Genomic DNA, 24,917 nt, shown 5'->3' with positions numbered 1-24,917 from the left:
GAAGTGAGATGTTGTGCAGGGGCTGCTGTATTGTCCTCTTATGTTTAGATTTAGCAAGCTGCGGAGTGCCTCTCCTGCTTTTTTCTACATCTTTTGGGTGCTGCAGCAGACCTGAATGACTTGCTTCATTGAATGTGCAATCTTAGTGGCGCTGAGGACCATTTTTCCACCACGTGGTGCCTTCATAGTTTGTCTGAAACTTTACTCTTGTGCCATGTAATTTATATAGGTCCCAGTGAGTTTGCTGCCACCTTTTACTTCTCCGGCATAGCCGTTAAGCCTATTGAATGCATGAATTTCTGTGTTCTCCTTCCCTCTTTTTTATTGTGGCTTATTGTCCCTCAAATGAGGGAAGCATTATACTTGAAGCATTATTGAAGTCGATATACTTTAATCCATCTATGAAGCTAGATACGGGCTGATGTGCCATCCCCAGCACAGAGGTATTCTAGACTGGGTCTTAGATGACATTTTCATCTAGTTAATAGTGTGTCTGCCTGCTTTATCACTTACTCTTATCTTGAGTTTAGACAACCCACCAGCCACAGTTTTACATTCTTCAGTGCTTTCAGAAATTTGATCCAAAGTTGCACACCCATCTGTCTGAAAAGATGTGCAGGTCTCTTCGCACACCCCCCCCCCATGATCTTGGCTAACCATAAGCTGACTTTTTTTTCTCCTGGAGAACTAATTGACTTGTTCCATTCTTTTCTTTCTGCCCCTCTACCTAATCCCTGTGTACCTCTTTGTGTTTATTTGCCCTGATGGATGTTTGCCGTTCCTCCCAGTTGAGCATCATCCACCACTTTCATTAAGAAGCGACTTCTTCAGGCTCATTAATGAAGATGTTAAATGAAAGCAGACCTCACATGGATTCCTACAGCACCTCGCTTACACACCTGCTTGCAACTTTGCTCTTACATGCCCCTTGTCATTATCCCTTGTTTATGGTTCTTCAGGCAATTGCCAGTCTGTGACAGTGCTCCTAACCCAAGACGGATTGAATTAAATTTGCTAGCAGGAGATCATGAAGCACTGTATTAGACTTTGCATCCTCTGAATTCCCTTCAACCGTGAATTTTAAAAGCAGTCTAAAAATAGCATCGTAGGCCATGCATAGAACATACTGGACCCTCACAAGTTACAGAGTTGGGGTTTGAGGATAGATAACAAATACTGTTAGCGTGATGAATCTGGAAGACTGCCCTGACTTAGGTCTCATCACCTCCAGAATTGACATTGCTTATGTTGTAGTGTCAGGCTTGAGCTACCTGATTTTTCAGTTTCATCTGGTTTATGCGCCACACTGGTTTTCCCCTTTGAATTAATAATTTAGTTATTGGTATAAGCAGTAAGTTAAACGTGTGCTTAGCATTTATCCTTGCTCCAAAAGTGGATTCCAAACTCAGTTCTACAGTGCAGGGTGAGAATTTCACCAGCGAGGTTCCCGTTCTGATCTCATTCAGGGAAAAATCACACTTTGGTACTCATCTTTCCCTGGGATCAATTAATTCATCATTACTATTTATTTATTTTCTATATTTCTATATTTTCTACTATCTGCTGACTCTCCAAGGGCATGACTTTGAAGGAATCCCAAAGGCTATATAAGAGAATAGTAAGCCTAAGACGAGAGAAGAGCTTGTTGATATTCCAGTGACCACTTCCTAAATGGTGCAAGCCAAAATGGAAGTGGTCAGGATGTGAATGATGATTCAAAATAAAATTGTGACAGTGGTGATCAGAAAATGTGAGATAACTTCCTATTGGAAGATCAGTTTCGTTGGCGTCAAAGCGTTTTGCAGGAGCGCGATGATGCAACGAATTTTTTTGACAGACGAGTGTCACAACAAATAATTTTAACTTTCCAGTTTCATTTCACTAGTGTCAAAATGTTTAACTGCAATGAGGCAAAAAGGTTTCATTTTGACTGTACCATTACATTTAATTTTGTTTAGATTGGCATGGTAATTTTGATACCATATATTTATACCTAATGTTGCAAATTGTTACAAAGCAGTGGAAAAGAACCCCCCTTTCCGTGCTTCTGAAATACAGACTTCAAACGTTTGCAGAGTTAAATTTTAATCAGTGACAGTGGTATTCTCTCACTGGGGCAAATGTCCTACCCCACAGAGGCAAGAGGCAGCCTTCAAATATTTCTGCAGCATTGCTTTCCTTTGAGCTCCATATACTTTTGGAGTTCTACGTGCTTTGTCACATATAATTAGCAGCTGTTGAGTGAATTGATCAGTTAATTTCCATCTCGCACTCAGTTGCGTTTAATCCATTAGCTGATGATTTGCAGAGATTTTTCTCCTGCACATTTCCTCACCTGTGTTTTATCAATAGTTAAATTGATTGGGTCACCATTACTCACTGCTTGTCCAAGCCCTGTTTCTTTGTTTGTGTCCTTCCAGACCATGTGGTATTTTAACAAGCACTTGGCACCTCAGTCATTTAAATGTCATCATGAATGTCACCTCTTTTCACTTATTTATTAATCGGCATACCTATTATTGAACGGTCTTTCCGAGTAAAAGTCGTTCTTCCTTTCTGTAGCCTCTAGCATGATCCCTTCACTGCTTTATAATACTTTTATCTGTTCCTTGGATAGACACAGATAAAGGCAAGCCACCTTTGAGGTGTCCTGAGTGCCTCAGCAGTTCCAGGAGAGCAAGATGGTCATGGTTGGTTTTAAACAGCTTTTGGAGAAAGGGAATTTTTCTGGCTAATACTGTTTCCTCTGCAAGGCATCATGTCTACAAATTAGATTTTCTAAAAATAGGGCTAGAATACAGGACTGGTCTTTGCAAAAGCACAGCCCTGGTCAAACTGCAGGGCAGTGAGTCTGAAATTCTGGGCTGTGGCATTTGGATTGTGACAATAACCAAAAGGCTCAAGTGAGACCCAGGCTGCTGGTGTAGCTGGGTCAGTCCCTGGTCACAAGACCTGGAAAAGAAAAGGGGCAGAAAAGGGAGGAAGAAGGAGGGTAAAGAAGGGCGGTACAAGTGGCTCAGGGCCACACGACGCTCATGGCAGAGCAAGAAATGAGCCTTCCTCACCCCAACCCAGTGTCCCACCAGTGGACCTCACAGCCACCTGCCTCAGGTGTGGTCCCCTCTGATCCTCGCGCAAGGCACATTGCCTCCAAGGTGCTTCAGGTTCCTTTCCTGTGACACTGGAATCATGACACCAGCCCTTCTCGTGAACTTTTAATATGTAACAGAGGATCCTACCTTCTCTGAGAAAAAGACTCTCTGGGCACAGGTTCCTCAGCCTGGTGGGCTTGAGTGGAAATCATTGATGGGTGTACCTTCCATGTGCATGTACCTCCTCAGCTGCACAGAGAGGCTATCTGGAGTGAGATTTTCCTGCTTGCTTCCCGACTTGGCACTGCCCAAAGCCCTGCGTAGCTAGCAAGTGACACAGCCCCCTTACAGCCGTGAGCAGTGCCAGCAGCGCCGGTGCCTAGGTGCCAGCACACCATGAGTGGTGTAGGTGCTGTTGTTCCCACTCTGGCATCCTGGTGTTCAGGGGTTTGTGTGTACATCCCAATGGCTTTCTTTTGTGGGAGGGAGCTGGTGCTAGGCACTGCAGAGTCAGGGAGGCATTTTCAGGACCAATGATGCCCATTAGGATGAGCATGTGGTTAAAAGTGACCTTACTGTGGGGCAGGACATGCCCGGTAACCTTTCAAGGAGCCAAAGATACCTAAACGTACCACAACCCCCTATATATGGCAAAAGACCCCCATGCCTGTGGCTCTAGGTTTCTGCTCCTGTTGCTAAAGGGCTGATAATCAACTCAACCCTGCAGGCAGAAGAAGGCTAAGAACTTGTGAGACTTTTTCCTTTCTCCCCCATAGTAAGTGAAAATTCATCAGGCTGCCACAGGGACATCTGAGCTCTGAAGGCTGCTGGCAGCGAGGCGGTGTATGTGGACATGCTTTTGCAGGCTTGTGCCTCTTCTGTGGCCTTCCTCACCCATGCCCCTGTTACCGTGTCTTTCAAGAAGATCCTTTCAAGATGAATTACACAAGTACTTCTCAGCCACCTATTCAGTTCTGCCTTTCCCATGCCTTTCCCTCTTCTGCCAACCCCCATCATCTTCCACAGCTGTCACTACCTGTCTCTTCATCAAATATTCCCTACTCCTGTCATTTCTCTCTCCAACCTGCGTGTGCAGCTCTGGTATGTATTGACAAGTACTAATTCCTAGGAATTCCCCACTTTCCAGCCTTTTCTTTAAGTAAATGGACCTGCTCGAAGCTCTCTGTGTCCCTCAGCTAACAGTGGTGCACTGTGCAGCCCAGGATCTCTGTGTGTGATGGAGCGCAGGGTAACTTGCCATCAGGTTTTTGTGGCTTCTTTTAGCTCGTCTCAGTACCAACTTTTTTTCTGTAGGCAACTTTGCCCAGCTCACCCTTCTAGTTCCCTGTTCTCCCTGGCTGCCAACAGCATCCTAGCAGGAACCTAACTCTGGCTGTCTCCTTCTCCCAACAACTCTCCACTTAAAAAAAAAAAAAAAAAAAAAAGAAAGAAAGAAAGAAACCAAAATGAACAATCAAAAAACCTACTCACCGTTTTGGGGAAACCTGAAAAGCAGAAGAGATGGCCTGATAGGTACCATCAGGACAGAGTAAAAAACCCTGAAATGTCAGGTGTCTGGTAGAATAGAATAGATTGTTTCAGTTCAAAGGGACCTATAATGATCATCTAGTCCAACCGCCTCACCCATTCAGGCCTGACCAAGTAAAACATGTTATTAAGGGCATTGTCCAAATGTCTTTTAAGCACCGACAGGCTTGGGGGATCGACCACCTCTCTAGGAAGCCTGTACCAGTGTCTTGGCCACCCTCTCGGTAACGAAAGGCTTCCTCATGTCCAGTCTAAACCTCTTCTGGTGCAGCACTGAACCATTCCCAGGTGTCCTATTCCTGAATCCCAGGGAGAAGAGCTCAGCACCTCCCTCTCCACTTCTCTCCAGGGAGCTGTAGAGAGTGATGGGGTCATCCCTCAGCCTCCTTTCTTCCAAACTAGACAAGTCCAAAGTCCCCAGCCGCTCCTCACAGGACATGCCCTCCAGCCCTTTCACCAGCTTCGTTGCCCTCCTCTGGATGCAGTCAAGGACCTGCACATCCTTCTTAAACTGTGGGGCCCAGAACTGCACGCAGCACCCGAGGTCAGGCCTCACCAACACTGAATACAGCGGAATAAGCTCCTCTTTTGACCAGCTGGTTATGCTGTGTTTGATGCACCCCAGGATGTAGTTTGGGGTGATGTCCTGGGGAAGGTGTGATATTTCCCTGGGGAGAGTGTGACAGCTGTGGATGGGTGCCCAGGGCTCTCGGAGCTGTGCTGCAGCTGAGCTGAGCACCAGGCTACCTTCTCACTCCTAGTTCCTTCACCGAGTCATCTTCCCCCTTCAGTCTGTGGCTCCTAGGAAGTCCGTGGACTTCAGGAAAACCAAACCTATTCCCAGGAGAGTTACATTCACTATATGATGCATGTACCTTTCCTGGAAAACTGCAAGGTATCCTCTGAATGAGAAAGGTGGGAAGCCACCAGTTTAGACCATTTAAACTAAGTTACACAAACCCAAAGATCGCAACTCCCAGAAAAGAAATGTCTGCTTTACTCGAACGAGGTGTGAACCAGTAATTTCCCAGTAGGGTAAGCACAGCTTCCACTGTGCAAACAGTGAAGCAGATTAAAGCTGCCCTCAACTTTAATATCGTGCCACAGCCTGAGGGCACTACTGCTGATCTGATTTGGGGACCAGGCAGATCAGAATGGAGCTTGGCTCAGCGAGATCCCTGTTCTCATTTGATATCAAATTGAAGGCAGCCAACAGAGCTGCACCGCACAGCTCGGGGACCCCAGCCAGGACAGCTCCGTCGTGGCTGCTTGGCCACTTGCAAACCACCAGCCAAATGAGAGCCCTCGCAGAAGCCAGGAGTGTCAAGAGCAAATGTCAGTATGTGGATATGTATGTGCATATATATGTATGTATCTATACATACATACATATTCTAACCATGTATATACTTTGTATGTATATACTGACAGAGAGATATCCGTGTGATAGTTTATGCCATACGTATAATTTCTCTGCGTGGAGTTGTCAAACGCTTTGCGTGTGCGCACACACTTCTACCCAAACTCTCCAAATACCCTGGACAATTGCAAGACTTCACTGTTTCACTCAAGCTGAAAAGAGTAGCTTCTCCGGCTGTGTGGCTGAGTCAGAATTTCTCCCTGATCAAAGGAAATCCTCCCATACTTCTGCCTGAGGGAAGAATCTGGGGGTTTTTCCTTTCTCCTTCCTCCCCTTCCCCTCTGTCCGTGCCTGGGGCATCAGTGGAGCACGCAGCAGCAGAGGCCACGGGAGGAATGAGCCTTGGAGCAGGTGGTCTCCTCCTCTTTCTTGGTGCAGTGTCTGGCGGTTGGTTGAGATCTGCTCATTGCAAGGAAGGGTCAGTGGACACGTCTCGTCACATAAATGTAAACATCTTTGGATGGCTACAAATGAGGTCACAGTGGGTCTCAGATTGCTTGGGAAATCAACCTTTGCAACCCCTAGGCTCCCTAGCTGATAGGAGGGAGATTTTGGCAGTTGGTATCTTCCATGAACGCAGGGGTTGCAAGAGCTCCTGTGTGGGGAATGGTGAGTTGGAGGAAGAAGGGAAAGGAGAGAAGAGGTAGATGTAGATGCATTTCTCAAACAGCTGGGACAGATGCTGTTCAGTTTTGCAAGTTTTAATAGGAGGAGGAGAGAAAGAACATACTTACCCCTTGTCTGGGTGGATCTGGGCTCTGCGTTCTGCTGCCTGCGCATTAGTACCCATTAGTTTTCCTATACCTCAGTCATCTAACAGACTTCACTGGAGTTCTGGGAGATGGCAGGAGCCTGTGAGCTCCTCTTCTAAGAAATGTGCAGGATCCTTTATCCAAGTTAGTGACAATCTCCTTAGCTCTGCAGGAAAGCACCTTAGCACTGTTCTTCCCTGGAACAGCCAGGCAAAGTGTTTGCATCTCAGTGCCGTGCTTCCAACTTCAAAGTCAGCCGAGGGCTTTATCTCCCTCCCGGCTCTCCATCACAGCACCCCTCTGTGCCAGAGCTGTGGTTTCCATCTCTGCTTTCCTTCATGTTCCCTCAGCCCTGTGACGGTGACCATGCTCAGTGCTCTTTGCCTTCTCTCCCACCGGGGTTATTTGGCTGCTTGTTCTCAAAGTCTTCCCTCGACACCTCAAGGAAAGGTACAAGGCACGCAGCACTATGCAAAGGCAGGTGTCTGCCCTGTGCCCCTCGGACCCTGCTGAGCCTCTCCCCTGCATTTCTCCTTCTTGAACCAGGTCTCTGTCTCTGTCAATCCCTTTACATTCTACAGCGTGACTGGGTGGACAGCTTGAATCCGAAATGAGCTTGCCTGCCCAGCACGATGGGGAAACACCTCTTCTTCCCCGTTGTCACTACTTCCCTCCCGAGGTAACTAATAAATTGCTCTGAGTCTTTAAATGGGCTGTTATTTCTTCCTTCCATCAGCACTCTCTCAGTCTTGACTTGCCGTGCAGCTTCAGCTTCAATGAATTTATTGGCATGACAAGGTACACAGGTGATGCCAAAGTTGACAACTTAATTCATCACATGCTGCTGTCTTTCTCTCATCTGCACTTTTCTGTCACTGCTTCCCTCTTGCCCCCTCCTCAGCTCTCCTTTCTGCCCGTCTGTCTGTCTGTCTGTGTCTGTGTGTCTCTCCCCCCCAACAGCCTCCCCAGGTGATGCTTAGCTATCTCTCACTCAAGGCAGTCTGTCTCTCCTGACAAACGGAGCCATCAATCAGAGGGCTCACCAGAGAGGGAAAGGAATTGGTCTTTACAGCATGTTGGCTGTTTTCTTGCCTTTGCAGCGTGTGTGGGGGTGGGGGTTGAGGGCAATGGTCTTCAGACTGACACAGAAGCCATGTTTGCTTTTGGGTTGTTTTGGGACTCCAGAAGAGTGAGCTGTTGTGTCACAGGGACAGAGGAAAGGAGAAAAGCCCATCAAACCCAAACGTGTATAGGCAGGTAGAAATATCATTTAAGAAGAAATCCAACATCTTGACAAAATCCCCCCAGAGGATAAAGTCTCTGTTAAACAGAGTAGCAAATGATCTCTCCTTCTCACCCCCCCAGTCCCATAATCCTTTGTTGGCATGGCAATTGCCAAAGTATGTAAAGAAAGAGACAGATCCCTCAGCTATCTGTCAGCACTAGATACAATCTACCCAGGACAGTGTGTGTGTGGCATTTAATCCTCCATACATCAAGCATATGCCCAGGATATAGTGTCACACTGTATTTGCGCCGCATCCCTTGTGCCTATTTGTCATGAGTGTCTGCGCCCGATCCGGTGGCAGGTTGATCCATAGTGTGATGCCATCTCAGTTATATCTCTGCTTTTCCTCAGGCTTTGGCAGAGTTTTCATCATTCCGTTCTGATGCAAAGTTTCTTTATTTTTCTTTATCACTCTTTGTACTTTAAGGAAATCATTTTTGCAGGCTCCAGTATATCATGACTATCAGAGTGGAAAGTGTACGAGTGTATTCCTGCCATTCATCAGTATCCCTAACTATATTGATTATACTTGTGTTCCTTTCCAGTTTGCATAATGTTTTGTAGGTCCTGCTTTTTTTTCCTTGGGTTTATGAACGGCGGGGCTGATTCTCTCCTCCCTTGCATTCCCTTTCATGTAAAAGAGTATTTTATCTTTACCACCAGCAACGTAGAATCAGGCCTGTTTCATCTGCCTGTGGATAGGTCTGCCTTGGTTTTGCCCTTCTTGCTGTGCCGAGGAACTTTGCAGCACAACTCATAAGGAACTCCCTTTAACAGCATGAGGATTTGCAGATATTCCTCCCCTGCTCCTCTTTCTCACCTGTTGGAGCTGTAGATGGTAAGGCATCATACCTCTTGTGACACAAGCCAGGTACCAGTCCCTGGGAGTGCCATACATCTTCCATGCAGTAGCTCCCTGTAGAGGAATGAAGGCAGTTAATTAGCATTGATAATATACAGCTGTGGGCTGGCTTCAGGGGCGGTGGGTTGGCTGATGTAGATAAGGTGCAGCTGTGGCTGGTTCTGTTAATTGGTTGAGAGCTGATGAAGAGGGAGCAGCAGAGGGAGGAAGAAGTAAGAGGAGAGACAACACTTGCCCTGGATGAGGAGAAGGCAGCAGAGGGACTGTACGAAGAGTGTGCTGGTATGAGGTGGTAAAAGACCTTGTTGCAGCTTGATAGTTTGGAGAGTGCTGTGACAGCTCCCTAAGAGTGAGAAGGGGAACTGATCCTTGGAAAGGTGGAATGACTTACGGTTATAGCACAAGTGTGCAGCAGAACAGTCACTGAACCTGGAGTTCCAGACCTACCAAGTCCTTCACAAAGTCATTCCTTCCTTTGTTTTTTGGTACTGTTGCTTATCCTGTTAATTGTGTTATTACAGATGCTCAGACCTGGATGTGCTGTTACAGCAGAGGGACGTGGCTTATGTTTTTCATTAGACATAGTTTTTTGATTCCCCTGCTGCAGTGGAAGTATTTGTAGTTTTTTGTTAGTGTTATTTGTTGATCAGCAGAGGGGATCAACTCATTCCTCTGCTTCAGCCAGTAGCACTGGATTTCTGGGATCGGGAGTGTTTGCTTGCAGAACCTTAGATGAAAGGTATCTGTAAAGCTGTTGTCCCACTCAACATAAAGGTGCTGGCAACCTTTTCCAGACGTAACTGCATCCTCCTCAATGGACAACATCTACCTATTTCTTCCCAGTTTGATACTTGCTATTCAAAAACTTCTTACAAAATTTTGCTGCTTCTTTCTTGTAGGCACCCATGTTTATAGCTAACCCTGGGCACTGGAGAGCCAGCCTCCCTCCGGCCTCTTGGACCAACTTGGGCGGGTAATCCTGCTCAGCTCTGGTGGAAACTCAGTACCCAAGGCTCTTGTCCCCTGCTTTTCTCTGCAATCCTAGCGTATAATATGTTAATTACCTCTGTTTGCTAACACTGAGAGACCAGCAAAAAATTCGTCAATTTTGAGGCGGGCGGACATGAACCCCACCGGGGAAAGAGGGAGAGCCAGTGTTTTTATGTGTCCTGATAAAGCTGCAGGCTGTAAGGAATAAACCTCATGCTTGGCAGTCTGGGAGAAATTCTCCTTTAATTGAAATGGCACTGGTAATGTGTTTACAGAGCAAAGCTCTTGGAATCTTTCCCTCTCCTCCCTTGTGGTTGTCTGCATGTATACAGCACATCTCTACCACACGGCAAAGCTTGGAAAAGGAAACAGTGGGAAACTTCCAAGCCGTTAAGGTGCTGCTGCACGTGGCTGAACCAAAACAGAGCGTGCTCCTTTGGCAGGGAGTCTTGGACAGCAGAAGCTCTCCCTCGCAGGAAACCTCAGCTCTCGGGTGGTTTGTGGGAAGGAGATCACCACAATCACATCTCAGCTCTAGCCAGCTGCATACTTGGTTCAAAGATACCTTTACTTCAGGAGTACTATATTTGGGTTTTTCCTCTGTTCAGCTGGATCAGACTTGTGTAGGTGAGCAGTGCTGACAGAAGGCACTCTTTGCCCTGAACTCTTTGGCTTTCCCTTCTCAGATGGCTGATGATAACACTCTGGCCTTTAGAAAACACGCTGCTGCAGCTATCGCCGAGCCCAGCAACAGCTAACAATTGAAGGTCTCACAGCTGGCATTTCATACCCATGCGTGCTGGGGAAGACCACCATCTGTGGATCCAGCAATAGTGACAGTGCAGGAATGTGCTGAGCAGCCCAAGCTGAAAAAATGTGGAGTTGCACTTTCAGTCTTTTTTGACACACAAAATTTGCGATTTTGGGGGGGATGGGGATTTGTTTCAGGTGCATTTTTGCTTGAAATGTTTTTTGGCGAGGCTTTTGGCATCAGCAGAGGCAGCTGCTCTCTGCTAAGACATTAGTCTTCTGATTGCTGAGCTGACTACTTGGGGAAGCAGCTGTGGTGGCTTGCGTTAGAGATTGTCCATCATTTGCTGAATTGGACAAAGAGAATCCTCTTGCTGGGGAAACAGCAGTGTTTTCTTACCAGATGGGTGCTAGGCCATGAGTTAGACAGTTATAGATCAAGGGCAGCGTACAGTACTTTCCACCCTTCTGCAGATCTGTGTACTGAACGCAAGAGTGAATTCTATACAAAGCATGTAGAGGTCTGAGTATGGGATGATTAGCTTTGTTCTTTATACTTTGGACCAGAAGCAAACCCACCATGTCCAAAATGCAATGGTAGCTTTCTGCTCCCCTAGAAGCCCGAAAGCACTCTTGAAAGGTGGTTACATCAGGCTGTCCCACTCCATTTTGCTGGTTCCAATGTGTAAGGAAGAAAAGCCTGCTAATGAAGGATGTTTTACATGTACCACGTGTGTTTGATTTGAGAGGCTTTTGACTGAGAAGCTGTCTGGCTCAGCTGAAACGGAGCCAGGTCCTTGGGGATGTGGGTGTGCACAAGTCAGGGCATTGTCATCACTGCCCTGTGGCTTATCGCAGAGGCTGTGGGATCAGCCATGGGCAGCCAAAGGAATCTGAGAGCAGGACTGGGAGAAAGCTGCCTTTTCTTTTCAGCCTGTATATGGATGTCCATCGCGTGGTTCATGAAGTTTGTTCTGTTGATTGTATCGTCTGTCCCTAATGAGCTGAACATAAGTGATGGCCCAAGATCTGAAAGCAAACAGAAAAACTAACAAAAACTTCAGCTCCGTTTCTTCTGCATGTAAAGCTATGATGGATAATAGAATCTTCATCCAGAATGGGGCGTTAGCTGAAATGAACTTCCTCCCCTGCTTGCCTAATCAGGAAAATCCCAGTCATCTTCCTAACATATAGAGAGCCTCTCTGAACCTGTACCTCTTGCCCTGGCATAGGCTTTTTTTCTGTGCTTTCTTCTCATAACTGTCCAGTGCTCCCTAGTCTACTTCTCAAAGAAGGAGTTAACAGGAAGGACTGCTGGGACTCGGCTAAAAACACATAATCTTGCTTTTTGCTCTGAACTGCCTAATAAAGCCTCCCTGTTCTGGCTGCGATGCTGCCTTGAAGCCATCACCCATTCTTGTTGTATAAGAATTTGTCCAAAGGCCGTTAACATCAGAGGAGGAGCTCCCTGGGCTCTGAACCAAGCCCTAGAAAGGCTGCATAATAGGACTCAGCTGCATATCATGTATATCCAACGTGCTTAAGGTTTCTATGAAAAAGTTTTTCTTAACAAAATCCTTAGAGATGTCTTTGGAGGACCTAGACAGTAAGGACAACTTTTCTCACAGAATTTCTCTTCCGGTTTGGCTGATTATATCTGCAGGAGGAAAAAAAAATAATTGTATTGTTTCAGTCCCATAAGTGAATACTTCCCCCATTTGAAAAATGGTTTAAGGGAATATTTGAGCACACTTGAAACAAAGACTAGAACTGTGTACATCTGCAGTCCTTAAAGTGTTTGGGATTAGGCGTTATTCCAAGGGTTAATCCCTGGGGATTAGCATGGCAAGCACTTCTGTTGTTGTTTACACGTGTCTGGTGAAGGAGCTGTGTTTCCACAGCAGGACTCTCTAGCAGGTTTAGCCATAAAGCTCTTGCAGTCAGTTTTACAAGTGGAAAGAACCGGAGCAACAAGAATGGCAAATGCACAGAGCTGTCCTTAAAAGAGATGAACCGCAGATAAGTGGTTCACTGCAGTCCCCGCATAAATTTGATATGTTAATAGAAAAGAAAAAAGATGTTTTGTGGCAAAGAACCTATACTTCATATCCAGAGATCCAAATCTGGCGGTAAGGGGATATCAGACATACGCCTGGCTTGGGCTTTGTGCTTTCCTTTACACGCTGGGCACGGGACTGAGCACTTGTCCTCCTGGGCTGCATGAGAACCCACAAACATGGATTGGTGATCTTGTGCCTGGAGAAAGGGGGGGACACACCGAAAAGGCAGGTGTGGGCGAAATGCTGTCAGCACGGGGCCAAGGCTGGGGCTCAGGCTTGGAGCTGAAACTGCTTTAGGGGGAAAGGCTGGCGTCGGGGGTTAAAGCTGAGATGCTGCCTAGGAGCAGGAGTGAGATTGCTTTTATCCCTGTCCCACAAGGTCACCTGAGCGCACTGAAAGCCAAGGCTGGCTTGAGAACTTAAACTACTCAGTTCTCTCTGTTCCTCTCTTGGTCAGGAAGTGAAATAACTTCTCTCCTGAAAATTTCATGGCGACAAGTTTTTTTAAAAAAATCAAACCAGTGGGAATATGTTTAAGCAATAGAGGCCAGATCTGTTCTGACTTTTCCAACAGTTCATGAACAGGACAGACCAACAGATTTACACTCCATGCTGCTCTCTGCTACGAAACAATGTACTGGAAGAGTTCCCCATGCAATTTTATGTGGAAAAATAGTCCAGACACTTAACTGTCTATTGGGTGAGGCAGAGCCTTCCTTTGGACAAAACGGTTTGGCTTGTCAGCTCTTCCTCTCAAAGGCGGCGAGCTCTGAGACACTACCCAGCTCAGCAAACTGGGAGGGCTTTCCACATGGCTTTGATTTACAGCATCCTGCCCGATCCTGTGCTCCCAGTCAGCGCGAGACGTGCAGTCCCCATCTGGATGGAAGTAATTTCCTGCGCGGCGTCTCCGTGGGCGAGGCTCAGCTGCACGATGGGGGAAGCCTGCCAAGATGCAAGGGCCAAGCCAGCAGCCCCCGTACCTCCTGCAGCCCCTGCGCCTCCTGCAGCCCCACCTCTCCTGGCATCAGCAGTGATCTGCCACATGCCTGGGTTGGGAAGGGCAGGTCTCAAGTGGTTTCCATGCTCTGACTGGGATAGACCCTTCCCTAAAGGCCACTGGGGATGGATGGATGTGGCAAGGCACCCGCTTTCAGACAATAGAAAGAAGCGATTTTTACACCTTGTAAAAACACTGTAGTGTATTTTGAGAGGTTTTTGGTTCCCAGGGGATTAACAAACAAAACCAAGCCTTCAGTGTTTGCTCCTACTTCACCAGAAGCTTTAATGCCAGGAAAGGCACTGGCAGGGTGAAAGAAGCCTAGCAGAGCAGGAGGTCAGAAGGATGTTTCGGAGTCTACTCTCTTTAACTTCAAACCGTAAAAAACACGTCTTGGGTCTCATGTTGCATTTTGCCTGTAAAGTGCTTCAGAAACATTAGCATGCCGCATCCCAAAGGGTGTCTGGCTTTTACTTCCCAGCCCTCAGCTTGCTCCCTTTGCGGACCTAAGCAGCAACAAGCTGTTTCTTGTTACGGTTGTAAAGAGCTGTGATTAGCCTGCTGCACACATAAGAGGGAAATTAAACCATTTAGTTGTGTTTAGCAGCTCAGCCCCTTCTTCAGGTCCTCTCTCCCCACTAAACACTTTAACTAAACAATGACTAATGAGGCCAATTTGCTGTCAATTAATTGCCCCAGGAAAGGACCCCTAATTGTGTTGATCAAGGTGGCAACTCTAAAGCATTCAAGGGCCATATGATGGTCAGCATCCCCCCTACCTCTGCCTTGGGGCTTATTAGCATCTTTGCGTTTGTTGCAAAGTGCTGATAATTGGGAGCTGGGGGCAAGGAAATGAGAACTCTCGAGGCTAATTGATAGGCACCTGCGGAGGGCTTTAGTGCCTGCAAAGTTCCTTTGACTTTGGAGAGAAGTCCTGATGTTTTCTTTTTGCCCTGAAAGCAGGGGCTCCTGTGGATTAGTGGGTGGGAGTCTTAATTTTCTCCAGCAGATGGGGGTCCTACTTGCCAATAGAGAGGAAGGTAAATAGGCTGGAGGAAGCAACTAACTAATGAGGATATATGGAAGGGGTTGTGGTGACTTTCTTTATTTGTATCCAAGGTGCCCTTCTTGGGGCAAGCCGTTAGAGCACTTAAATGAAGTTTATGGGCTTTCTTAGGAATTTTCAGTACTGTTTGCCTCTGCGTCTTGGAGGGATTAAATAGCTTTTGCTGCATTGTACGTCTGTAGACTGGGAGTAAGAGTTCTATTATTTCTTTAATGTATTTTGTGACTTATTGACAAAATACCTGACTGTTAAGCAGACTTGTAATTTCAGATTGGGAAGTAGCTGCCCCACAGTGTAAGACTGTATCTAATGGTCCTAAGCAAAGCTCCGTTTGCCCAAAGGGAGCAGTCAGACCATCTGACTGTGACCCTCATGTGAGTGTGTTTACAGGGCTCAGAGCCACCTTCCAACTCTGTCTCCACATCCCTCTGTTCACATTTTTCATCCCGACAATTCAAGTTCCTAGTCCCGTGCTTCCTGCCCTTGTCTCACAACCCTACCCTCCTCCTCCTGGTGTGAATCACTATGACAGCAGAGTGCAACCCGTGCAGGAGCCAGACACCACCACGCTTCTGCTAAGCAGTGGCTCCTATTCCTGCTACTTTGTGCCTGTGCTGTGTGTGGATGCTCTGATCAAAAGGCAGGTGTTTGAACTGTTCGGGAGCTGTAGCACGGCCAGTTCCAGTACAAAGACAGGAGAAGACCTCTAGAAGCATTGCTGGTTATAACCTTCAGCAAGGGTGGCCTTGATGCTTTCTCGTTCCATCCTCTGTGGCACTCCTGGAAAGGAGCTGCCTTCCTGGATGTTACCTCGCACCTCTTAGCCACTGGGCTGACTCATGTACTGGGAGATTAGGGGTGTAGCACCACCGTTTGCCTGCTTCCACAGCCCTGAATGATAAAGCCGATCCAGCCTGCCTACACGATCCCAAGTAATATCTCAGGAGGAGTGTTGAGCTCTGAAGGGGTTTGGTCATAAAAGGCAAGGATAACAACAGCAGATGTTTGTGTGTTCTCTTGTTTGTGGTTTTCTTGCTGCCTCCTGCATGCAGCCCCTGGTTTGTAATAACTGCTGTAGTGGGTGTTTTTGAGACATGGTAATGTTTTGTGGAAACAAATCACTTGCTTTCATCTCGAGAGCAACAGTGATTGCGCTGGGGGAGTGTGCTCTATTTTTCATGTCTCAGTCTTTCTTATTATTTAAATTAATGTGAGTTGCAGTTGTCATGAAAGTGAAGGATTGACGGCAATTAACTAGAACAGGCTTGGTGCAAGCAGGTTCTGTGCAAGCCTGTCCTACCTAGCTCTGTCACTGTGTCTTGCCTGGGACTTGAATTCCTGCACCACCTCTGCCTTTGCACCCCTGATGTTCTGCAGCTCCCCCTCCTTCCAGCTCTCCCAGCCCAGGGCACCCTACAGCATCTCTGCCCTTGTTCTGCTCCTGCCCATGCGAGCTGCTCAAGGAGAATGGGTACTGGTTACTCTGCGGTTTGTTATTTGCTGTCAGTGACATGCAAGATGAGATGCTGAGCTGGCATCAGGCTTGTCCTGTAGATGTGAAATGTAGAAGAAAGAAATACTTGAGTTCCAAGCCATTCTTCTCTGAGCTCATTTCCATCTCTCCAGAACCTCTCCGTGGCGTGGGTAGGGCATCCTACCACTCTGGGGACGGAGCAGTGGGGTGCTACACTGCGCTCCCTTTTATGCCGGTCTCTGCTCCCCACCCTGTCCACGGGGATCCTAAGCACTGGCGAATGGACACCCCTGTCACATTTAAACTGAAAGGAAGGAAAAAATCTGGCCATTTTATCTTTTTCAGCAGTACCAGAGAGGCTGGCAGTGTTTTCCCGTTGGCCCTGGAGCCAGAAGTGTCCAGGAGCAGCCTGGTCCCCCCTGGAGGGACAAGTTGTTAGGCAGAATATGAAAATGCCTGAAAGTGCTGTTTAACTGTAGTGCTTCCCCTGCGGTGGGTCCGCAGGCTGTGGTTTTGCCTGTGCTAATGGTTCGGAGAGCCCGGACACGGGAGAGTTCTCCAGCTGAGGTCAACAAGAGGCGGCTGGGTGAAAGAAGGCTGTGACACCCACAAGATCCTGGTCCCGGGAGGTTTTATTCTCAGCAGTCCTTCTTCCAGCCGTCTGGGAACTGTGAAAACGTAGCACAATCCACAATGGGCAAAAATAATAAGGTCAAAGCTTTTCATTTTAAGACTGTCCTAAAAAGGTGTGTGCAAAGTAATGACAAGTGCCAAGGAGGCAATGCTAACTGTTGCTGGTGCTGACAGTTTTGGCATTTTAACATGCTGGCTTGACACCCTGAAAATTAAAAGTCTCTGACTTTTTATCTGAGTGAAATTAATGTCCACTAAGATCCAGTCATTTTTAATGCTAGCTGGCTTTGGAGCCTAAGCAGACAAAGCAAACCAAATGTTACGTTCACGGGGAAATTATTTCCTGCCCTGTTCCCCCTCCTCTCAGCCTTTCCTTGCCCTCTGACTAGGGTGGCAGCTGAAAGGAACCAGCCATTATACTCCTGACATGATTTCAGCTTTGGATGCCCTTTTCTGCCTCGTCTGAAAAAGCGGTAAGCCTGATATGACCATCTGGACACATGCTCCTCCTCTTGGGCATTTGGTTGGCATGGTCAGATCTGTTTGTATTTGCTGATTTTACTTGATCCTTTGCAAACTAAAATGACTTGACGGCACTGGGAAGTGGCAGGGTACACATGTCCTAACTGCAACTCTGCTGCTCATGCCCCGTAGCAGCTTTCTCCGCTCTCTCCTCAACCATTCTGGCTGGCATTGCACCATTCTACCAAGAGCTCAGACTGCTCTGCACTTATTTGAGCTTGAACTTAGTTCTGCTTGGTTTGTGGCGTGGCTTTTTTCCCTGACGTAAATGTTAACTCCTTGAGGTTAAGATAAAATCCCCAAAATGTGGTCTAGCCACTGGTTTTGCTCCTGGGGTGTGCTTACCCATGTTCGCCAGCACACCATGGAGAATCTGTGCCGAGGACACTCTGAGGTCACCATCGCCGTGTCCCCTGATGGAGCAGCCTGGACATAACTCTTGCACATATAGCCTCCGCGGTTCTTTCCTCCTCTGTCCTCCCCAGTGCGTGGTGGTCTCAGATCTGAAACACGGTACGTACTACAGGTAGCCGTGCTGCTACAGGACTGAGGCGGCCTTCCAAGTTGCTTTGTTCCCTGTAGTAGGAGTAGCGGTTTTGATTTCTGCACCAGAACTTCCAGGGCTTTCCCAGCCTGCAGCTCTGCTGGCTGGAGCGATGGGTCTGTCTGTCCTAGACTGTGAGACGTGGGGCTCCTCTCATCCAGTAGGACAGAAAGGAGAAGGAGAAAGTGCTTCGCTTACTTCCCAGGATCGCTGTGTGATTGCTGTTTTGTACGGCCAGGCATTGGCTGTGCAGAATGGGGGTGTGATACGGGGGGGGGAGGCACAAAATGGGCAGTGAAGCTCTCATGTACCCCTCAATACGGTGGGATCAAATTCTTTGACAACATCAGCGTTCTCCAGCAATGTTTATTTTTGTTCTGTTGTGTTGTTTCCTACCTCTTCCTACATGTGCAGACACACTTGCGATGGCTCATGATGCGTCACCGGCGTAAAATGTACCAGGGCTTGTGTTTGTGAGGAGATTTTGCTTTGAGAGGAAGAGGCTGATTTTCTGCTGTTCTTTGCTTTACCTACTATTGTGCTGCTAGGGAGATGTGCCTACTCTGAAATTCCTTCTCCCCAGGGATGGGAATCCTGGAGCAGTCAGTTTTTCCCCCAACATGCTTTGATCTGGTTGCTTCACCATGAGCGGATCAGCTGTCAGTTCTAGCTCTTGTGCAGCAAACCAGCTTCCAAGGTCCCTTCTCCTTTCTTCCTGGTGCCTGTTAGAGCAGGTTGCTGAGGGCCTCATCCAGGCAAATGTTGCGTATCTCCAGGGATGGAGTTTCCACCACCTCTCTGGGGAACCTGTTCCTGGTTTTGACCTCCCCAAAGTAAAAGCTTTTTTCTAATTTTGAGTCAGAATTTTCCCCACATTGCAGCTTGTGTCTGCTGCTTTTCCCTGGTCATTGCACGCCTCTGAGGAAAGCCTGCCTCTGTCTTCTATGCACCTTCTCACTAGCTATTTGTAGAAGGCAATAACGATCTCTCCTCAGCCTTCTCTTCTTCAGGCTGAACAGACCCAGCTCTCTTAGGTCCTCCTGGTACGTCATGGTCACATGCTGTAGCCCTCTGACCATCTTGGGAGCCCTCCAGTCGACTTGCTCCAGTATGTCAATGGCCTTGTACTGGGGAGCCCAAAACTGGTGTCGTGCTTCAGGTGCTGTCTAACAACCACCATATAAAGGGACATAATCACTTCCCTCCACTTGTGGGGCTGCACTCCTGCTGGTACAACACGGGATGCTTGGTCTTTGCTGCAAGGGCTTACTGCTAAGTCATGCTGAACCTGCTGGACCCCTGCATCTCCTGGACCGCTTGAGCCCAGTACTTTCACCTTCCCAGCAACAATCAGAGTGGTTGAAGTCCCTCACCAGGGACTGTGATTGTGAGGCTTCTTCCATCTCTCTAAAGCAGTCTTTGTCCACTGCCTCTTCTTAAAGGCTTGGTAGCAGATACCGCCCAACAGGGGTGACACTGTGATATCCTCTGGTCCTTATGCCTAAGCTCCCAGTGAGTTCACCGCCCAGAGCTGGGTGCACTCCAGCCACTCCTCTGCAGAGAGTGCACCTCATCTCCTTGCCTTTCCAGCCTGTCTCCATCCTGCACGGCACTGCCGGGCCTGAGAGCTGTCCCACCACAGCTCTGTCTTCTCAATGCATTTATAGCACTGCAAATCTGCACGAACATCCTATCTTTTCACCCTGATACTTGCATTGGTGCAACAGGCATTTGAGATGGGCCCCGAGGGATCCTGCTTCCACAAGGGGAGTGCAAAAGCCTTCCCTGTTCTGTTGGCCCCCAGCTGCTTCCTCGCTGCCCTCTGTGCTGCCACTTCTTCCCAGATTGTGGCAACGCTTCCCCGGTGTGCCCAGTTTAAATTCCTCCTTGCCTGGCTGAGTGAGCCTGTCAGGAGAGATGTCTGCCTCACTTCATCCCACAGGTCCCGTTCCTGCTTGGGATCCCCTGTCCTTCCAAGGGGGTCCCGTGGTCATAGATGCTGAAGCATTGCCTATGTGTTTGGGCCCTACAGAGAGGGGCTAATGAGCTGTAGGTTGTAAACAATATTCCAACGAATCCAGCAACACAGCTGGAAGTGGTGAGTTGCTTTCTTCAGGCTTCATTGCCTTTCCCCACCTAGCTGGTAGGCTGCTTTGCCTCAAAACGACCATCAGCCACTCCTGCCAAAGAGGGGGAAGGCGAGGGGGGGGGGGCTGCTGTCTGTTTACTCTGTGGTAAGCAAAGCAGAAAATGATGTTGTTTCATTCCTCGCTACACACAAATTCAGAAGCTGAAAATATATTTTAAAAAAATAAATTAGAAGATTCCTTTTTAGTCAAACTCCCTCACCACCTCCAGGGTGTGAAGCATGGAAGCAAGACATGGGTGTGAGAGAGGAGAGACTGCAACAGCCTGGTCTTCTGGGTGGCCAATAATTGGCATCCTGCACACCTGGAAGTAGCTGTTCAGGTCCCAGCATGGTCACTTTGGTCCCATGACACAAACTCAGCTTGGAAGGTCTTTAAGGAGCCTGAATACCTGAGCTGCAGCTGGTGCTGTGACTCTTTAAAGACCCTGCCATGCTTTTGGTGCTGTGTCATGTGAGGCGCCGTCAGCCAGAAGCTGCCTACTGTGGGCAGCCCACGGGGATCCCTCTTGGCTGCAAGATGTTGCAGAAACCTTCCTGCTGTCACTGTGGTGCCTTCCCTCACCAAATTCACATTAGCCGCAGCGTGCATCCCCACTTCTCAACGGCAGCCACAACAGAAATAAGCTTAGCAGCGCTCCGATTCGATCCCCAGTGAGCGTTTGGTTACGTGGGCAGCAGAGCAGCTCCAGCATAGCATGGGCTCTGTCTGCCCCAGGGAAGCAGCGATAACCCATACACCCTCTGAGACAGTGCCTTGAGGCCCAGCACCCTGCAGGAGGAGGCAGAACTGTGGCTGGGACTGTTTGGAGTATTAGTTACCTGGGACAGTGCTTGGAGCCTGCCCACTCCTTCCGCGCAGCCTTGGAGCACTCGGGCAAGTTCTTAGGGGTTGTTTTATGAAGACCCCCAAACCTGTCTAAACACAAAGCATCGCAGTTGCAGCAAAGGCCGTTTCTACCTGCAGATCCTTAAAACAGCAATACATATTATTCTGACATAAATTCAGAAACCCAGGTCGCAATGAAGAGCGCAGCCTGTGAAAGGAGTCTGTGGCTACCCCTAGTTAATGGGTGGGTGGGTTAATGAGACACAGGCTGCCCTCCAGGAGTCTGGGTAACAAGGTCCAACTTTCTTTTGTCTTCACAGTTCCACCAAAGATCTCCAATATCTCCTCGGACATCACCGTGAATGAGGGCAGCAACGTGACCCTGGTTTGCATGGCAAATGGGCGTCCTGAGCCTGTCATCACCTGGAGGCACCTCACCCCAACAGGTAAGAGTCTCAACTGGAGTAAACTGTGCTGGTGATTTGTGAACTGTACAGTAGTTTCCTTCTCTTCCAACATTAATAGAAAATGTCCGTAGCAATACAGGCAGCTGTAAAAAAGTGGCAAGAATCTTAAATGTACTGTAAGCCTGTTTTGCAGTGATTTCCCAGGCATGATAACCAAGTTGTCCTAGAGAACAAATTAAATTACTTCAGTAGATGCTCTACAGAATTGGACCTGTTATTCTGCTGAGTTTTGGTCTTCATCTAGTTGTGCCCATCTCTGCTGCTGGTAATGCACAGCACAGTGGTAGAGACAAAACACTGCTGGTGCCAGAGAGAGGGGAAAGGATTTCTGGTTAGATATTACATAGAAGATGTTCGTTCTGTAAACCATGGAATTTGCTTCCCACTGATTTGCCTTAAAAGCGAGAGGCAAGCAGTGGCACAGGTGATTTCATATTACTCTCCACTTTGGCAGACAGCCTTCACGTGTCTTGTGAGGTGAGTAAAGAAGGCATGTGAGCTGCAAGATGAGTGAAGAGCAGAGTGCAGACGGAATAAAGGAGAACTCACCAGCTTTGTTCTGCTATCTAACTGTGCCTTACACACTCAGGGATGTGGCAAGCTTGGAAAGGAGTCCTTTCAGTAGTCAGACTCCATGGGGTTAGCAGCTTGGGTTGCAAGGAAACCTTCACCCCCTAAAGATTTATCAGTAAGACGGAAACAAGAAGTAGGTTTCTCTTGTATAATGTCCTTTGAGGAGAGAAGAACTCTTTACCTGATTTCTTTTGCTGTCAGATATTCTTTCATCTAATATGCATGAAGAAAGCATTGACTATATGTGAATAGTCTTCTGTGATACTTCCATATATACAAAGGGTTAAAGAGGGTTTGTGGCAGGCAGAGTACAAGCTTTCTGCATGTGCTACAGACGGCCAAGCTATCTACTGCAATTCAGCAGCCAGAAAAGGGCAGGACATTGCAGAAAGAAGGTTGGAGAGAGAGAAAGGTAGAGTGACACATTGGAACAGAGCTCAGTCCAAGGGCTGCATCCAGAAGCCCCTGGATTTGGGGCCCGTGGTTCAGATTGGGGTTACTCAGATTTCCTGTCTCATCCCTTCAGCCAAACCAAAGTCCTCCTGAGCATTCATGTATATGAAAGCCAGATATGCAGTTTGTGTTTCTGGCCCATTTATTGCAATACCAAAAGAAGGAAGACTGGGAAAGGCTGCCAGGAAGAGGTGGGAGCAGAGCTGATGAGGGGAACATACTCTGTGGTGTTATCTTCACTACCTGACTTTCCTCTTAAGCTATTTTCAGCATTAAGCAGCACTGTGCCATTTGCATATATAGGGAAGTAGAACCTGGGGTTTCTTAACCTTTAATCTGTATCTAGAACCTTCTAGCTCTGGCATTTCTGCTCTTAAGCTTTTTCATCTCAAAGCTTCCATCTTACTGCTGCATCATCTTTCAGTCCTGCATCAAATTATTTCTTGTACTGAAGCAGGAGACACTCCCTAGCTATTCTGCCCAGCATTGTCCAAGGTGAGGGTGTTGCAACGATGCTGGCTTAAATCTTCATGAAAACTAAGGGCTGGTACACGAGGTGCATTGTTCAGAGCCGTAATAAGAAGATTCTTGTCCTGAATCATCACTTTGGCTGCACGTTTGTGCTTTGTGCTGTTTTTTCCAGTTGTACCACCTACTCTGTTGTATCAGACAAAGACTTCTTTTCTCCCTTTTACAAAGGCTCCTCAGAGCAAATCTTCATTCTGGCTATCCCCTCTGGTGAGCAACAGGACTGGGGAATCCCGTCCGTGCTATGATTCCAGGGGCAGTTTTCCAGCGTGCCCCTTCATGCTTTTTCTCGCGTGCTGTGTGTCTCAGAGGTGTTGCCTTGTTAGCATCCCTCAGCACCATCTCACTGACTCCCTTCCAATCCATCCTCAGTCCCCCCTCTACAGCGAAGCCTGCCAAGCACCCCCTTCCTAACTGACTAGAGCGAGGGATGAAGGGCAGGCGGTCCCCAGTCTGTCACCTCCATGTCTCACTGCTTGTTGTTCTCTCTCTTTTCCCCCATCTCAACCCATCTGCTATCTTTTATGGGTACAGAGGAACTGCTTTCACACAGACATCAGGTCTTTGAGCAGCATGTAACCCAATAAAGCACTTGTCCCAAAATGGGGGACAGAAGGGCTTCTTTTAAATGTTTTCCTTGAGGCTGACAGTTAATATAAATTCCAAATCTATTCCAGAGCCGCTGCAGTTAGAAACACGTCTTATCTTGGAATCTCCCTTTTCCAGAACTGTAAGGCATTTTGGCTCCATTTATGCTAGTTTTGAAGACATCTGCTATGTATCAAAGAGCTATTTTAGATCATTGTAAAAGTTCCTAAAATACATCTTTCTCCTTGGATTTTTTTTTTTTTTTTTTTTTTTTGTGTGGTTAAACTCGTGACTGCAGAACTGGAAGAATGAACGTTATTGAGCTTGTGTAGGAGGCTTTGAATGGACAGGTTGTGAAATTAAACCAGCATTGGGGGGCGAGAGGGCCATATTACTTTTTCTTTGTGTACTCTCCTCAAGGAGTTCATTAGTGAATTTGTCTGCTGCTTCTTTCACTCATTGACTTTGTCAATAGGGTTTGTTGGCTAATTACCTGAGTTAGGACCACAGAAATGATTTATTTCTTGTTGGCTGGGAAGTGGAAGATGCAAATGCAAGAGGAAAGCAGTGTTGCTACTTAGGCAAAGAAGGCAGGGATGCATGTGATAGTTCATTTAAATGCTGCTGGGCCTCGGGAGCGATTGTAGCCCACTCATCTGCCTATCTGGGAAGTTAAAAAAATTGCTTTACAAAATGCTATATTGCTTCCTTTGCTGGTCCTTCGGTGAGCAGCTGAACTAGGCATTTTTCTCGCATCAGCTCTAAGTCTCCAAGGCCTGAAGAGATCCATAGGAAAAAAAATCTCCTTACCCTGTGAGATAGCTAAAGCGTGGCTGTGGTGGTTGACTGTAGCGCTGACACCTGGGAGAAAGGCCAGTAAGGGGAAAAATAGTAATTCCAGTGGCAAATGACAATACAGATCAGCTTTAATTTACTGAAAGCAGGAATGCCATTCCTTGGGATGACGCAAGTCCTTGCTCTCCCATTCCTCTTCAGACGATTGACCGATTGCATTTAGACAGAGCAGGTGGAGAGGGTCAGCCGGACCCTTCCCTTCCTTATTGGACAGGCCGTTACGCTGAGGACGTTGGCAGCCTGCTCGGGCTGGTTGTGGGTAGCGTGATAGGCATTGCCTGGGAGCACAAAGAGCTCCGTCAGCCCTTCTCCTCCAGCCAGCAGAGCTGTCTTCTGGGACCACCGACCTGCAGCTTCCAGCAGCAGGCCAGCACCTCCCTGCTCCTATCCGATCACTTTCCTGTGATTCAGGACACAGCTGGGGGCTTATTAAGCTTGCTGTGCTCCATGACTTCTGCCATCCCAGTTTGTAATGGT

General features: G+C 47.6%; 1 protein-coding gene across 5 annotated transcripts in view; it reads left to right on the top strand.

Moving 5' to 3' along the window:
- LSAMP (limbic system associated membrane protein) overlaps window positions 1–24,917 on the top strand; it is a 313,890-nt gene that overhangs the window by 180,666 nt on the left and 108,307 nt on the right. For all 5 annotated transcript variants that reach the window (XM_056341358.1, XM_056341356.1, XM_056341360.1 and 2 more), the window contains one exon: window positions 21,297–21,422. In XM_056341358.1, coding sequence (XP_056197333.1) covers window positions 21,297–21,422 — 126 coding nt within the window. The remainder of the gene's footprint in view (window positions 1–21,296; window positions 21,423–24,917) is intronic.

Source organism: Falco biarmicus, chromosome 5 (genome assembly GCF_023638135.1).
Source record: "Falco biarmicus isolate bFalBia1 chromosome 5, bFalBia1.pri, whole genome shotgun sequence".
Lineage (NCBI taxonomy): Eukaryota > Metazoa > Chordata > Aves > Falconiformes > Falconidae > Falco > Falco biarmicus.
The sequence above is the reverse complement of the archived record's forward strand: the minus strand, read 5'-3'. Positions and strand labels throughout refer to the sequence as shown.